General features: G+C 39.5%; 1 protein-coding gene and 1 pseudogene across 1 annotated transcript; one reads left to right on the top strand and one right to left on the bottom strand.

The window, feature by feature from the left end:
* Window positions 1–833: 833 nt before the first annotated feature.
* Window positions 834–1,247, top strand: LOC128666467 (histone H3-like). Its single transcript, XM_053721083.1, has one exon. It carries the CDS (start codon window positions 837–839, stop codon window positions 1,245–1,247), a length of 411 nt encoding a protein of 136 aa, XP_053577058.1. The 5' UTR covers window positions 834–836.
* A 13,145-nt stretch (window positions 1,248–14,392) lies between these two features.
* Window positions 14,393–15,039, bottom strand: LOC128635912 (histone H1C-like; annotated as a pseudogene).
* Window positions 15,040–18,053: the final 3,014 nt, after the last annotated feature.

Here is an 18,053-nt window from a genome sequence, read left to right as displayed (position 1 = left end):
GCAGGCTGCAGGCATGGGTGGTGGGCAGAGTGTGCCTGGGTGGCCTATTTTTCTCCTGGGCATGTGTGTATCCCTCTGTAGGCTTATTACTTTTTCCATACCAGCCAATGTACAAAAAACAGTGATTGTATGGTGTTATGAATGTTAAATCATTTGATAATTAAACAAATACATTATGTTTGTCATGTTTGAACAAATAAAAATGAAGCATCACTTTGCACTGTGGATGGTTAACCCACTAAATGCCCCTCAGTGCCTACTGCATCCCCTTCCTCCTGTGATTTACTCCCCCATCCCAGACCTCAGACTATAAAGATGAGTACACACACACACACTAGAAATATGTATGACAAGTTCCCTTTAATTTTGTTTTAAATAAAAGTGGGACTAGTGTGTTTGTGTATATATATATGTGTGTTTGTGTGTCTGTATATATATAGCCATCAGAGGGGCAGGGCTTTATTTCAAGGGGTGTGGCTAGGGGCAGGGCCAAGTGCACCTCCATCTTCATAATTCACCAGCCGCCACTGGATATAACGCTCGGTGCTTATTGCACATAACTAGCAGCTGAGGGGGAACAGATGTGCTCTGTGGGTTTTATGAGAATATGTATGGTTCTATCGCTAAATATCTGCTACTTAAATATCAGACTTGGTATAATTACTATGTTGAAAGGGCGGACTTTTTAATATATATCCAAACAGTCGCAATAGCCATTCGTTTGGAAGGTAGTAAAAACTGCAGTCAATCAGGGTGCTCTGCACGCTATATATAAAGCCTCTCTGGCTCCCCTAGTACATTATATAGTAACAGACTAGTAGAGTTCAGTAGTCACTATGGCCCGTACCAAGCAGACCGCCCGCAAATCTACTGGAGGGAAGGCTCCCCGCCAGCAGTTGGCCACCAAGGCTGCCAGAAAGAGCACCCCAGCCACCGGCGGAGTCAAGAAGCCTCATCGCTATCGGCCCGGGACAGTGGCTCTCAGGGAGATCCGACGCTATCAGAAATCCACCAAGCTCCTCATCCGCAAGCTGCCCTTCCAGCGCCTGGTCCGTGAGATCGCCCAGGACTTCAAGACCGATCTGCGCTTCCAGAGCTCTGCGGTCATGGCGCTGCAGGAGGCCAGCGAGGCTTATCTAGTGGGGCTATTCGAAGACACCAACTTGTGTGCTATCCACGCCAAGAGAGTCACCATCATGCCCAAGAACATCCAGCTGGCCCGCAGGATCCGCGGGGAGAGAGCTTAGACCCACCGCACACCCTAATATTCACTCACCCAAAGGCTCTTTTAAGAGCCACCAAATTGTCTCTTCAACGAGCTGCACTTGTTATGTTTATTTTAAATCTCTACCACCAAACCCTTTTTTCTACTTCAATATATATAGTTTGCACAACCTCAATGGTTAGTCAGGAAATTCACTTGCTTTATTTTAGACCGCACATACAATCTTACTATTCTCTCAGATAAAGACTTCAGCTTTATATTACCTAAGTGCCATTGTAGTTTCACAAACCATACTTTTTTATTGACAATTCTAGTTTTTAAACTACACTAATCATGATCCCTTCACAATATAGTTCACCACTCATACCTGTCGGTATCTTGCATTGTGATAACTATTGATAACGGCTGAAAAGAGCCAACAGATTTTCACTTTAATCCACTGCTATCTCTTTATATACTTTCTGTATTTACATATATTTTTAGATTTACAGGTTGGTACCCCCTGACATGAGTTTTTTTTTGTATACTTACAGCAGCTTCTTTGCTCATGTGCACAATGCAATGGGTGTAACACTGTAGCAGGAGGCACCTCAAACACATGGGTGTAATGATCAAGCTTTTCTGTAATTTGATTTTATATATATATATATATATATATATATATATATATATATTTTTTTTTATATATCAATCTTTATTGAATTTTTAGGCACAACAAATAGCATGAAGCAGTACAAGTACAATTCTGGTATAAAAACCAATATACTCCATCCTCCCTCTGACTGTTGTGAACAATGTAAAATTATGCCATTATACTGCCTTGATTTGGAATTCGGGAGAAGATTGACTTACATTATAACCTAAACAAACTATCTACAAACTTAACCAAAATACTGAATCTCTTATCTTTATAGCACTGTATACCTGCAGGACTCTCTGCTCTCCAACCTGCTGTTTGTATAATAAGTCAGTCCCATGTCAGTGTTATCGTCAATATGTCGAGAGGCCTGGGTATAGGGGGAGTGCATTGATTGCTGTGTCACAACACTGAATATGAACCATTCCTTATCTTTCTTACGTCACACTCGAGTCTCTGGAAAAGGCCCTGCTGTTAAGGGGCGGTTTATGTTGCATGTCCTCCCATATAAACTTAAGTTCCAGGAAGAAAGTTAAGTTGTTATTTTTGAAATAACCATATTCATAGGGTGTCTTTCATCAAAGTACATCATTCCCCAAATGAAGGACATGATTGAGATTTCCATTTTCTAGCTACCAGTAGTCTTGCTGTGTTTAGTGTAAATTGAATCAGTCTACCTCTGAGTCTGCATTTGCAAGGTGGTGGGAGATTCAGTAATGCGACTTCGGGTACTAAAATGTAATGAGTGTCTACGCCTAGTATTGCATTAATGGTTTCTTGAATTTTTTCCCAGAAGGGCTTTATAATAGGGCATTCCCACCATATGTGTAATAAAGTTCCCTTCATCCCACACCCCTGCCAGCAAAGCTCAGAGGAAAGGGGGAAAATACTCTTCAATCTGGAGGGAGTGAGATACCATCTAGTCAATAACTTAAAATTGGTCTCTAAATACTTCGTGGAACAGGAGTACTTTCTAATACTGTGAAAAATATGTTCCCACTCCGTGTCTGTTAATCTTTTACCTAGATCTTTATGCCAATGATCTGCATAGTCGGGCAAAGCTCCTTTTTGTGCGTTAGTTAATAGCTTTTTGGCCATAGACAATGTGTGGTGGGCTGGAAGGTTTAACGAGCAAACCAATTCGAATGGAGTTAGTTTTCTGAGCAGAGAATCTTTTTGTGGGTGGGTTTGTACGAGGTGATGTATTTGATTGTATTTTAACCAATTAGTAAAGGCTCCTCCTAGTATGTCTTTCAATTCATGTTTCTGTTTTAATTTGCCATCCCTAGTCAAAGAGAAAAGCGGAACTGTAAATCCCATTTCCCACATGTTTGAATTTGCTTTGTTGAATCTAATACCCCCAGTCAATTCGTTTGGAGATATAGGGCACATGGGGGAACTCAAAGTGGAAATTTGTGGGTGCTTTCTAACTATCTTATCCCAGACGTCAAAGACGTGTGAAAGTAACGACTACTGTTTTAACCAAGGTGGTCTATTCTGTTTCGCTATCCAGCATAGTGCCCTGGGGTGAGGTGTGTGTAAAATGTGGGAGTCCATCGGTATCCACGCCTTCCTGTCTCTATTTCTATGCCAGTCTATTATTCTCTGTATGCTAGTGGCTTGATAGTAAGTATCTATGTTCGGCAAACCCAACCCCCTCTCTCGGACTGCCCTATACATTGTCTTCTTTTTAATGCGTGGTTTAGTTGAACCCCAGACGAATTGATTCAGAACCCTTTGAGTTTGATCTAATAAGGTGTGTGGTAGTGCTATAGGAACTGCTTGGATGGCGTACAATACTCTGGGCAGTATATTCATTTTAAGGATTTGCAGTCTTCCCCACCAAGAAAAAGGGCGATCTTTCCATTTCTGCAAATCTTGTGTTATGGCAGTGAGAAGATTGGTAAAGTTCAATTGCAATAAGGCCCTAGGACATGGAGTCAGATATATTCCCAAGTATTTGATTGCCTTGAGTTGATGCTTAAATGGGCAGTGTTTTAACAAAGTTTTAAATTTTATTTTTGAAAGGGAGATATTTAATATCTCTGATTTCTGAGCGTTGACTAAAAATTTGGAAAAGTCGCCGAACTGTTTCAGTTCTTGTATAACCTCTGGTACTGATGTCTCTGGGGAGGTCAAGGTAAAAAGGACATCATCGGCATACATAGATAATTTAAATTCTAGGGGGCCCACTTTAATCCCATGTATTTGGGGGATTAAAGTGGGCAGAGGACAGAGGACAGCCTTGTCTTTTCCCATTGTTTATATTAAATGGATCTGAGACCGTGCCATTAACTCTAACTTTTGCTGTGGGGGAGTGGTACAGACATTTTATTCTCTTGATCATTTTTTCTCCTAGCCCTATCTTACTCAATGTGGCAAGTAAAAAGTTCCAATCAAGGCGGTCAAATGCCTTTTCGGCATCTGTTGATAAAATTAAAATTTCTGTGTTGGTGACTTTGGCGTGTTCGATCAGCTGGAGGGCCCTAATGGTGTTGTCTCTCGCCTCCCTCCCTGGGACAAAACCTGACTGATCCGTGTGGATAATTTGAGGTAGAATTATGTTTAGTCGGTTTGCTAGAATCTTAGTATAAATTTTTAGGTCTGAGTTCAATAAAGAAATAGGTCTATAATTACTTGTTAGTTTAGGGGATTTCCCCGGCTTGGGAATTACCGTAATATGGGCTTCAAAAATTTTTTTAGGGAGATGGCCAGAGTCGTCTATATGGTTAAAAAGAGCTAATAAATGAGGTGCTAATTGTTCTTTAAATTGTTTATAATATGAGTTAGAAAATCCGTCGGGTCCCGGACTTTTATTGGCTGGTAAATTATCTATAGCGTCTATGACTTCTTCTAAGGTGATTGGCCCTTCCAACTTATCTCTGTCAGCTGCCTGAATTTGATTTAGGTCGGTGTTCTGGAGATACCCCTCCAGAGTCTCGTTTTGGGATGAATAATTGTGTGTGGGGAGGTTATACAGATCTCTATAATATTCTTTAAACGTTTGTGCTATTAGTTTGGTGTCTGTTATTTCTGTCCCTCCTCTATCTGTCACACTAAGAATATAGTTATTCAGAGATTTGCTTTTTAATGCCCTCGCTAACAAGGCTCCCGCTTTATTCCCCCCCCGATAATATATTTTTTTCAAATATAGAGCTTTTCTACAAGCTTCCTTGTTCAGAAAATCTTTCAGGAGTTCTTTGGCGTCGGTGAGAGTTTTTAGAAGGCCTCCATCCAGAGGGTTATGTTTGTGTGCTAATTCTGCTGTTTGTAGTTTTTGTGTTAGTTGTAAGAGGTAGGCGTTTGATTTGCGTTTATAATGGGCTTTATCTTTCAATAATTGTCCCCTTACAATGGCTTTATGTGCTAGCCACACCGACGGTTTCTCACATGAGGATCCCAAATTTGTCTGAAAGTAATCAGTGATATTTCTACTTGTTTGTTGTAATAAAATGGGGTCATGTAATCGCGCCTCGTCCATCCTCCACAAGAAGGGTAAAATTGGGGCTGAGGGCCATTCTAAATTAATTGAGACAGAGGCGTGGTCCGACCACGCGACTGTCTGTATGTTAGCATCTCTGAGTAAGGATAGGTGTTTATGCTCTAGGAGCAAGTAATCGATTCTAGAATAAGACCTCGCTTGGTTAGAGTAGAAAGAATAGTTGCGTGTGGTTGGATGTTTATATCGCCAAGTGTCTAGAAGTGTGAGTTTTCTTAATGTATTATTAATCAATTGTCTAGAACCTTTGGTTACTGAACTGTGGCCCTGTGAGCAGTCCATGGCTGGGAACAATGCGACATTAAGGTTCCCTCCCAGAATGAAAGTCCCTTTCTGGATTTCTAAGAGTTTGTTACCAAGCCATTTTATAAATTGGGCTTGACCTGTATTGGGGGAGTAGACAATCGCCAGTGTGACCGTTCTGTTGAACAATGTACCTATCAAAACCATAAATCTACCCTCCCTATCTGTATATTTCTCTATTAATTGGAAGGGGGTGTGCCTGCCGAACAGGATCCCCACTCCGTTAGTCTTTTTCTTATGGGAATGGAGAAAGGAGACTGGAAAATCTTTGGATTTGAATGTGGGTTCTCTATCCTTCAGGAAGTATGTCTGCTGTACAAATATTATATTCGCCCCTTCCCTTTTAAAGCTGTTAAGAGCTATAGAGCATTTTGTGGGAGAGTTGAGGCCCCTACAATTTTGGGAAATTAAAGTGATTTCTCTATGTGCAGCTCCCATTATCCCTATGAGTTATAGTTGCGCTTACCCTTTCCCTGGCTCTGAAAGTGGTAGTACATGTGAGTGCGTCCCAGTCTTACCCTGCTGGATCTGTCCTCATTCAAGGATGGAAGGGATGATGTCAGGTCGGTAGGTATGTTAGGAGCTGATAAAGAAGTCCTTAGGTATTGAGAGACAAAAAAAAGCTTTAGAGATTCGGTTAAGACAAAAACAAGTAACTTAAATAACATATTAACAGTATTCAACAAGGGATTAAAAATCCCGTAACTAGACTCTATCCCTATGGAGAGAGTCGTTGGGGTAATAATTCAACCAGAAGGCTGAATTGTACCCGTAGGGTAACGCTCATATATATCAAAACATTATTTTTAGACAAGTCCAACATATTATTTAGAATGTTCATATTCAATGGGATGCTGTGAAAAGAAAAATTAACTTAGCAAGACATAACTTATTAAGACATAAATATAAGCCATCAAGGTGTCACCAAGTATTGAAATTATAAATGGTAAGAGTGGATTCCCATCCGTCAGTCCATTTCAGGGGAAACTCTTCTTTGCTCTTAATAATAAAAAAAAAGGAATTTCAGAACACTTCTGGTGATTGAGCCATGTTGTAGCTAAATATTTCTCTCAGCCGTTATCTGGTTCTGAGCTTGGCGTATTTTGTGCTGTGGAAGCGGCTCTAGATCTTTTCTGGGGCACCTTACTCCAATGGGGTCTCTGAGGTTGTGGGTGAGTGTTATCCTCTTTTTGGATGGTACTTCCTGGTGCATCCAGAGGGGGGAGCGAGGGAGGAGGAATGTCCAGAGATCTACAAAATTGTTCCAGATCATTGGGTGATCTGTATGTGATTAATCTGTTATTTTTCATTACTTTGATGCTGAGCGGGAATCCCCATCTATAGTTCAAGCCTTTTTCTTTTAAGTGGTTTGAAGTGTGATGGGGCTAAGGTCAGCGTAAAATTGTAATTTTTGCCCATCTATTTGGAAGGATTGATGCTTTCTCGTCATTGACATAATTCTTTCTTTATCCGTGTACTTATGAAATCGGAGAATAACATCTCTTGGGGGTTCTCCACTTCTCGGGGGTGGTCTCAGAGCTCTGTGAGCTCTATCCAGTAGGATATCTTCTATTTCTTGGTCGCCAATCAGGTGTTTAAAAACTTTTTGTAGAAAATTTGGTAACTCGTCTGAAGATATTTTCTCTTGTATACCTCTTATTCTCAAGTTTTGCCTTCTCCCTCTATTATCTAAATCTTCCAATTTAGAGTTGAGAAATTCTATCTGCGATTCTTGTGTGTCGATTTTCCTTGTAAGAAGATCAAGAGTGGAGGTGGTTTCTTCGTCTTGTTCCTCCAGATATGCTACTCTCCCCCCCAACTCCGCCACCTCTTTCTTTATTCCAGAGAGGCCGTCTTTCAGCACTTGATTGACTTGTTGGAAAAAGTTGGTTAGATCTGTTCTAGTGGGCAATTCTTTCAGATCAGCCCTAGTTATAGGGGAGTCTCTTTGTTGAGGCGGGGTATCTGGGCCGTCTCCCTGTAGTTGCTGAGAATCCTCTCCCTCTGCGGAGGGTGTTGCTTGTAATTTTTGAAAAAATGTATTCATCTTATTGCTTGGCATGTTTGTTGTTTTGGAACCCTTATCGGCTCTGTTCAGCTTTCTTGACGCCATTTTAGATAGATTGGGAGAATACAAATTATGTAATAAAGACTTTTGTAACCCTCTGTAAGTCCTATAAGTTTGACTGCTGAGAGCTGGGTCTTATAATTTCTTTTCAGTCCTATTCAGTAGCTGTTGCCTTTCCCTGTGGTGTAAATCAGTAAACAAGTCAATAGCTGTTATATCCCCTTATGTATGTTTATTCACAATAACATATGATAGTGTCCCATATGAGGGGTTTTTGCCAATGTTCAGCAATACAAAGCAGTTCCTTATTATGCTCTTAATTCTAAAAGAACTTAATTGTGTTTTACAGAGCTTTAAAACAATTGCAGCGCAGTTTTATTTTTAGGCTTAACCAAAATGAATTATTCTCTGTCGGATCTTCCGGTTAAGAAAAGGGCTGATACTGATCTGTGTGCTACACCCTGAGGCTGATGGTGCTGAGGGTTTTACACTTTTGCCCCTTTGAGGCCTGACAGGTGTCTGGTGGTGTGTTTTGAGGCCTTGATGGTGCTATAAAAGTATTTTCTATAAGAAAAAACTAAAAGAAAAAACTAAGGGGACGCGCTGTAGTGTTGATAAAAAATATATGTTGATGTGAATGAAAATCCCTCTGGTATCGTGTGAGTTGAACCGTGACAGATAAGTATGTGAGAGTAGAGGTGTATATGTGTATGTGATTGGGTGAAATCTTGTTAATCAAAAGAGAATGTGTGACTTGTTACAAACCGTAAGACTTGAAACAATTGTGATACATAAGCAAAGAATCATGAAACAATTGTGATACCTAAACAAAAAATCAGTTTGAATATTGCAAAAACCTAAAGACTTGCAACAAAATATGTGAACAGTTGAATTTGATTAAACTCAAAAAACTGAAAAGTCCAATATGTGATAAGTGTTCAGAGATAAAAAGTCCAAATTCAATGTAAAGGATATATAAAGAACAAAAGTTCAAAGGATCAAAACAAATGGCTTGCTCCGCTTGAATCCAAGGTGTGATGAATCAGGAAATCTAGGAGGATAGAAAAACAAGGGGCGCCAACATAGTGTGAATCAGTTTGGAACACTGGAAAGCAGTAGTTATAATAAAATCTACTCACAAGTGGAGTGGCACCTAGAACCAACTGGGTGCATACAGGCAGGCTGACATTCAGGACCAGCAGTCAGTACGCTGGGGGTCTCACCCGGGAGACCTGTGGGTGGGTCAGATGAGGTAGATGGAGTCGGCTGTGAGTCGTCTGGTGAGCCGGATCGCCACTATGGAAGTCCAAAGGGCTGTGTTGTTTATCCCAAAAGGTAGCTGCTCACACGATCAGCCTTGTTTCCAAACGAGTTTCCAATGTCAGTGTATGGAACAAACGGATAAAAACCAAACTAGGTATAACCACTGCAAACAGTAGTAATATTAAAAAGGCACAGAAAACCGGGTCTGTCTAAAAACAAGTATTTAATTGCTACGCGTTTCTCAGTCTGTAAAGGACCGTTTCCTCAGGCATATATAAAGGTGTTCAACAGGCTACCATTTATACCTGACAGTGACCCGGAATCTAATGTGGAGGTCATCTCCAAAGAATTGACAATAAAATGTTAAAAAACAAAAATACAATAAAAAATTGAACATGTATCGAAATTGTGTTTGAGCAGCAATCAGATAATATATTCATATCATGCAAAAAACAAAAAGAACAAACATAAAAACAACATGTATTTGCATTGATGGGTAACACCTGTGATAGTGTTTCTGAAAAAGTGCTAAACCTGTGTATGTATCCTATCCTATAGATAAACATGTTGTCACCTCATAAGACTATTGGGTTATATGAAAATAAGATCCCAATGGTGACTGTTGTTTGGTGTGCAAAACAAATCTGTATATAATCAATAAAGAATATATAAAAGCTAGAAAAAATATATATATGTTTTCCTCTGGGTTGGGCTCGAACCCTTGACCTTATGTATGCTAGGCTTTTACTGATCTAAAAGAGTTATTCAGATATGACAACAAATGAGATTGATATCACTCGCAATATACCAAACAATAGTAGATAATATGGATGTATTAGAAATATGAGTTTGCAGAAAACATTGTTCTTGTAAAGAGCCCTCATATCTTATATTCTAGAAACAAAAATAAGATGGTTAAGATCGATAGGTTCTAGATAGAACAAGAAAAATGGTCTTTTATGTGTCTAGACAATGATTTAAGGAACGCTATCTCAAACTGGCGGTCCCAAATATAAATTGAATGTCTATGTAAATGTTGAAGGTGTTGGATGAAGATTAATGAAAGAATATAGCAATCCTTGTTTGGAGAGATATAATTACGCTATATGCTAGCTGTTTTAATACTGGTAAAAAAGTGATGTAAAAATGGTAAAAAATGGTTCATTAAAAAAACCTATTGAGAAATATTAGAAAAATATATATATTAAAAAATATAATGATATACTGCTATAAAAGTATATATATATAAAAAGAACCTTCGTTTAAAGCATATATTTTTACTAAATGCTAGCTGTGAAGGTTCTAGTGATACTGCTCATGATATTCTTTTTCTAAACTCATATTGATAATAAATTGTTTCAATTATTTTGGGGGGGATACGAACCTGTGTCTATATATGTGAGGACCCTATGTTTAGTCCGATGAGCTATCTGGAAATAGCAAAGTATATAGGAATCTTAGTGAGGTTGACTCTAAACTAATCGATATAACATTAAAAATGCTGTACACTAATAGGAGTGATTCAACTCATTGATTCTTAGTGTTTGTGTGTATCTCTGATGGTAATGTCTTGATTGATAAATGTATTAGAAAATGTTGTGGAGAATCTATTGATGTAAACTGGATATGTATATGTAATCTAAATATGATGTATGTATCTGAGAAAATGTCGTAATAATGAATGTATGAAAAATATCGTTGGAAATCTGTTGTTGTAAACTGAATGTAGTATGTAATGTGATCTCTGCAAAGGACGGACTTATATGAAAGCAGCCAAATTAACATTGGCATTCAAACCCAGTGGATACAAAGTTTTGAGTTTATGTATCCAGTAAGTTTCTAATTGTCTAAGTTTAATTAGACGATCATAATCAGTGGATGGAGGTACATGGTCTATCGGAATTATTTTAAAAATATCTGCTCTACCATCATGTATTGTTTCGCAGTGATTTGGAACACTGTGATTAATCTTACTTTTTTTACAGTTTTTACAATTCCGATAGTGTTCACCCCAACGGGTGCGTACGTTCCTAATAGTACGCCCAATGTATTGGACCCCACAAACACAATTTAAAAGATATATAATATACTTAGATTCACAATTGAGGCCATGTGATATCTGATAAGACAAACCAGTAGTGTTAGATTTAAATGTTTTTTGAGAACATATAAATTTACACATATTACATCCTCTTTTGCCACATTTATATGAACCATATAATCTCAAAAAACTGTGTTTTTTTCAAATTACTTATAGATGATTGACTGTGTTTTACCCTTTTGCTAGGTGCTAGTTTGTTCCTAAGGGTTGGTGCCCGTCTGTAAACAATTTTAGGTCTCTCCTTGACTATATTTTTTAAAAAAGGATCCTTTTGAATAATATTCCAATGTTTGTTGAGTATATTGCAATTTTTTTTATGATTGCTGTTGTATTGTGTTATAAAGAGAGGTTCACTATTAGCATCCCTATTCATTGTTTTGTTTGGATTGGTTGTGTTATTTTCAAACTTTTCAAAAAAGAGATCTCTATCCAAGTCTCGTGATGAAACGGTTGTTGTGACCGGGAAACGCGTAGTGTATTAGGTTTTAATAAACTTATATGTTATATTTTAACCTATCTGTCATCACGCTTGATTTTATCGTTGCTTTGAAAAGCTATTTTTAACTTTTTATCAGCTACCAGCTTTTGACACAATAATACTAGCTGTGCTTTTGCCCTGAGGAGGACACTTGTACCATCATTGGGCATCTTTGCAACCCCAAGTACTGGTGGGGTTTCATGTAATCTTCACTTTGGCTACTGGATCGGAGTTGATCGTGAGGATAAGCTCGCTGGACAGCTTGTGAATAGTTCAGCCTGCGCTTGTGGCACTTCTCAAGTGCTCTGAATCTAGTAAGTGATCTTGTATCGTTGTGTGGGGGTCCTATTAATCTACGATTTCACACTATTGTGGCGCCTCCTTCTTTTTTCCCCTCTATCTGCAGATCGTCACTGGTGCCATCAGTTTTGGAAGGAGTAATTGCTGCCGCATACCCGCTATCTGAGGGAACACCCGGAGGAAATAATCTCCACTCCATGAACTTTGGATAAGAACTTTTTATTCACCCTATTTTGTTTTTAGGCACTTATTGTATGTACTGGTATTTTTATGTTATACCTGCACCTATATGTGTCTCTAACACTGTTTGATACTTTGGTGCGTCTGTAACATCTCTCGCATTGATAGTTTCATCATCTCAGCAACACAGTTGCTGGAGGTTGTTTTCGATATCTTTATTTATTTGATTTGGAAGACACAATAGTAACACTTTTTAGGCACAGTGTTTATATCTATATTCACAGTTATTTTGATATATATATTTTTTGTACACTCATATGTACATTTATATATAATTATCTATCACTTTAAGAATATAGTTGTGAATACATTTCACACATATTTTCAATCCTTGTCCTTTGTTGAAGAGGGCAGTCAAGCTTTTGGGATATACATCACATGATAACTTTTTGTACACATTATTCGTTTGCATATTTAGGCGCCTTCATTTTTTTATATATATCACTGTTATTTTCATGTTAATATATCTGTAATCAGTGTCCCCTCTATTGTGCCCTTACAACCTGTCAATAATACGGTATACTCTAAATCTAATATGACATTAAGGGGTTAACTTTTTGTTTTTAATTGAAGAGTGTTGTTCCTTTAAATAGGAATAGGAGTAGCAGTGGCAGCAATAACATAGCAGTGAACAAGTGTGCTAAGACACACGAAACATGTCTGCTGTGCTGCACTGTTACCCCTTAACTGTCAGTGTAAGCTTTCGTTAGAGCTATGGCCCTTTTTTGCTTTTAAGTATTTTTTTGAATAAAGCCTTTTTACTTTTATTAACCTTTTGTACTGTCCCCCATCTTTACTTGTGGACTAAGTAGGTTTGTAGCCCTGCAGCCGCAACAAACTCTTGCATACTCTGAATCACTATTGCGCCTTTGACAGAGGCGTGACGGCTGGGCTCCCTACTTCCGGAACTAACAGTGCTAGCTGCATGGAGGAGTAGCACGGATACTACACACAGACACGCCGAAGTGACGCTGCTCAGTGACAGACCATAACCCCCGCAGGAACGGTAAGCGCCACACTAGTGTACTTTCTATTGGTCTTGAGTCTGCCCGGGGTTTCCCGGTCTTGCTGCAGGGGCGTGCTCTTTTGGTCAGGTTAAAGTGCAGTAAATTACCTTACATGGCGGATTTTCCTAGATCATTACCCTCCGCTGTCTCCTCTGTCATCTCTTATGTTGATTAAAATAAGTGTTGGGCTCTCATGTCGAGCATTATCCCCTTGGGCACCACATTAACTACGGAGCATTACATAAATGTGGCCATCACAGGGCATGGTCGGCTCCGCCCCCCAATTTGATTATATATTAAACAAAAATTTAACTAGTTTACTAGTGTTTTTATAATGTTGCAGATTAGTCGAGTGATAACAAAGAACATTAAATTGAAACCCTTTTCCATCTTCAAGGTGCACTAGTGATACATTTATAGCATCAGCTCTAGAAGATTCAGACCAAGCACAGTACATGTGCAAATGTCACTTTAAACGTGTTGGTGACTTAAATGAGTGTCAATAATTTGATATACCTCTTTACACACAGGGTTTATCTATATTAAAGTCTACACTAGGAGATTACATTAGTACATTAAGGAGGAAGAACAAATTAATTGTACCCTCATTTTAACAAATTGTTATCTGTTATACAGCATAATAAACTGAATGGAAACAATGTAACTTTTATTCCTAGGTTATGCATTGTATTTGTGAATCATTTCCATAATGAACTAAATGTTACACATAGGACGTTCTCTGTATTCAAACCCTGAGCCAATGCCTCAGTGTCAGCTGAGACTGGGGTTTAACAAGATATACACTGGTCATTCTGCACAATGTGCTAATAAACGGAGCACTTCCCTATTTCATAATCAGATACTCACAGCTGCAGCTCCAGTCGGTATCAGCAAAGCAATTATGTATTCTACAGTGGAGCTAAACTATTGCCCTTTATAAAGATTTCTGCTCTACAATTACAGACCGTGATGTGAAAATTACTGTTTTAACCAACATACATTAGCGCAGACATTCACTGTACAGGATAAGGCAACACTTATGTACTATAGACAAGTATTTTAAAGTAATTAGTTAATTAACTACATGTATTTGCAATCCATTTACTGTAGGTTTATTACTCATTTTAACTTATTCTTCAGTGCTCTGCAGAACAGATTGATGTGAATCATCAGCTACATAATAAAAAACAAAACGAAGTTAAACGTGAACAATGTCACAGCTCTGTTGGAAAGTGTTGGTGGCTTTTAGAAGAGCCTTTGGTTGTGAGCGATCACTTTTTAGCAGCCACCTTCTTGGCTTTGGGTTTAGCGGCCTTTTTAGCTGGGCTCTTGGCAGCTTTCTTAGCCGGGCTCTTTGCTACCTTCTTGGGCTTGGCGGCTTTAGGCTTCTTCAGGCTTTTTGCAGGGGCAACCTTGGCGCCTGCGGGTTTCTTGACCTTTTTGGGACTTTTCTTTGCAGCAGATGGAGCCTTTTTGGGCTTCTTGGCCGCTTTGCTCTTTGGCTTTGCTGCTTTATTGGATTTGGCCTTTGCTGCCGGCAGCGCCTTTTTCTTGTCCTCTTTCTCCTGGCTCTGCAGCTTCTTCTTGTTCACCTTGAACGAGCCGGAGGCCCCGCTGCCTTTCAGCTGGACGAGACGCTCCTTACTCACCAAGGCTTTGAGAGCCAGCTTGAGGCGGCTGTTGTTCTTCATACATCATAGCCTTCCGCAGCCAGAGTCTTCTTGAGAGCTGCCAGGGAGACCCCGCTGTGCTCTTTAGAAGCGGACACCACTTTAAAAATCAGATCGGACACGCTGGGACCGGACTTTGCAGGGCGGCTTTTCTTGGTTCCACCTGATACAGCTGCCTTCTTTTTCTGCTGCTTCTTGGCAGGAGCGGCGCTTTCAGCGGGAGGTGCAACTGGTGCGGTCTCTGCCATTTTGTCTCTAGTCACACGAATATACTAATTGCGCTCTTTCTTGTGTTTAAATAGAAGCCACGTGGTGATGTGATTGGCTATACTATTTACAGATGTGTTCTCTGATTGGTTACTTGCATGTAGGCGCATATGTCTCCTAGTTTACAAAATGGCACAGGTTTTGTGTTTCCACAGCTTCACTTAATCTATATTTTATTAGACTATATGTGTCATATCTGTGTCTCTCTCACACAAGCAGAAACTGTGCACCTTATGTTACAGACTAATGCCTGCACAGTGCAAACAGAACGGTATTATCTGTAGTGATGTTGCAAACTGTTCGCCAGAGAACAGTTCCCTGCGAACATAGCTTGTTCGTGTTCGCCGCTGCGGGCGAACATATGTGATGTTCGATCCACCCCTATGTGTCAACATTGAGGAAACTTTGACCCTGTATGTCACAGCCTTCTGACACATTTGAGCCAATCAGCAGCAGACACTCCCTCACAGACCCTCCCAGCTCCTTGGCAGCAGCCATTTTAGACTCATTACGATCTTGCTTTCTTAGTGAGAGGAGCTTTAGTGTTGCTGCTGCTGACATAATAGGGAAATAGATAGCTAGGCTAGTGTATTTAGTGTCCACTACAGTCCAGAAGGACTCATCTAATCTCTGCTGTAAGGACAGCACCCCAAAAAGCCCTTTTTAGGGCTATAACTTCAGTCGTTTTTTTTTTTTTTCTTCTTTGTATTTTTATTTGCATTTGCCTGGCTTTCAGCCTGTGTGTGAGGCTCACAGCATATACTGTGATTAGTGCCCCCACTGATATCTGCTTAACAATACATTAATGTAAATTTAACCAACAAAACTTTGAAATCATTTTGCTAGTGTAATCTAATTTCATTTTCTATCAGGCCTGTGTGTTTCTGACTTACACAGCATACTGTGGTTAATTGCTGCCCTAACTAGCAGCCATGACTCATATCTGCTTTACATTATTTTAAATTTAAAAAAAAAACTTGTAAATCATTTTGCTAGTGTATACTAATTTCATTTTCTATCAGGCCTGTATGTTTCTGGCTTACACAGCATACTGTGGTTAATTGCTGTCCTAGCAGCAGCCAGCCACCACACATATCTGCTTAACATTATTTTAAATTTTTTTAAAAAAAACTTTGAAATCATTTTGCTAGTGTAATCTAATTTCATTTTCTATAGTTTTTTTTCCGGTTGCGGCGTCTGATCACGCTGTGACGTAGGTGCGCATGGAAGAGCAGAGGCGGCAGTGTACGACCGAGTACGCCAGCTGCATGCGGAGAGGAGAGTGGTAAAAGCCCTAAATAGCAATTTCAGAACTGCCAATTGCCACTACGCCTCGGGCTCCTCACGGCCAGTATACACCAGCAAACTCGGAGGCAAGAAGGAAGCAGCCCGGTACTGGTTGAAGCACGCACACCTACTTTTTGTCCACGGCCTCAAGATCTCTTGGCAGGGGTAACCAGTCTGAGGTACAACCGGAGCAATTCGGAAAGGAGGCCGCACAAGCTAGCTAGCATCATAGCTTGGACCGGTAAAACCTAACACAGGCCTAATAATGTCTATTGGCCACAGACAAATCAGTTACTGTATGCAACGCACTTAAGGAGTATAAGTGAACTTTCTGCTTTTTTTTTTGTTTAAACAGTCCGGCATAGTTTCTCGGTATATGGACTTATAGTTATAGGTATATCAAGTCTGGCTGACCTGGGAGGGGGAAGAGAGACCAATGGGGCATAAGTAGCAAAGAAGTAAAGGGCTATAGTCTGATGGAGGCTAATAAGCTGCTAGGTATGCCATCAATTTACAGAGTAAGTCCCTCTTAGAAGCTGCCAGTGAAGCTACCTGTCTCTGCCGGCTCTGTGTCATTTATCCCTCTCATATTGGTAACACACTGCGGAGGAGCAGGGCCAGGTGTCAGTCTGGAGGTATAGGGGAGGGTGAAGTAAAGCAAACTTAAAAGGGGATATATGGAAAAGAGTATGCTGCATGCAATACCTCCCCTTGGTGATAAATTTTGGTCGTAGTCCCTCACCCTATCCCCAGTGAAGCAGCCCTGGGTAAAATGGTAATCCACCTTGCATAGAACTGGGGTAGTTGAAGCTAAGAGGAGTGCCCTGGTCTGTTGGGAGAGTGAAGAAAACTCATTATCTGGTTTCTAGTATTAAAAAAACTCTGGTCGTTTGTTGAAGGACAAAGTAAAATCACGGGAACTGTGTTTTGGCCTGTATATTCCTGGCACAATGTTTTTTCATAAAATCTGAGTCTTGGTGGACCTTGTGTGGTTGCATTTGAAAATCAGGAAGTCCCTCACAGACCTTATACCCCACTGTTGTTTATAGTGAATGGACTCTTGGTCACAAGGACTTTAATGCTGATACATATATATGGTTATATCAAATATAAGGCAGATCTGTCTAACTAGTTGATAATATAACAGTGCATTGTTTGTATAGCAAGCTGCAAGGGTGATTGAGGATAGGGGCCGCTCATCTAATATACACAAAATTGTCTCAGATTTCTTTTGTCTTTGGCACATGCACTAATTGCACTAATCGCATATAAGGCAGAGTGAATTTCACTCACATATAATTTTTGCTTTTTTCTTTTTCTTTTTTTTTTTTTTTTTTTTTTTTTTAATATATTTTGTATGGTTTTTTGAATTGCACAAAGCCAAAGTCATTTGGGCCATTTCTATTTATTTATTTTAGGCCACTTAGATCTTAGGGGAATATAGCTACCCTAGGACACAAAGATCTCAGGGGTATATTATGATATGTTGCACAATTTAGAATATACTCACGTCGTATTTTTTCAGTTTTCGTAGTCAAAGTAGTTACACTTTTATGGTACACATATGGAGAAATTTGTACACACAGTGAAAGCTAAATCGCCAGTTATGGCTCCTAAAAAAGACAAAAAAAGCAAAGCTAGTGTTTTGCAGGATAGTATATTGGAAGAAGGCAGCAGTGCTAAAATGGACACAGATTCACAGGCATTG

Source organism: Bombina bombina, chromosome 7, assembly GCF_027579735.1.
Source record: "Bombina bombina isolate aBomBom1 chromosome 7, aBomBom1.pri, whole genome shotgun sequence".
Lineage (NCBI taxonomy): Eukaryota > Metazoa > Chordata > Amphibia > Anura > Bombinatoridae > Bombina > Bombina bombina.
This window is presented reverse-complemented; position numbering and strand designations above follow the sequence as displayed.

Bases quoted from the DNA above. Each gene is read 5' to 3' on its own strand.
- LOC128666467 (XM_053721083.1), top strand. From the start codon at position 837: ATGGCCCGTACCAAGCAGACCGCCCGCAAATCTACTGGAGGGAAGGCT.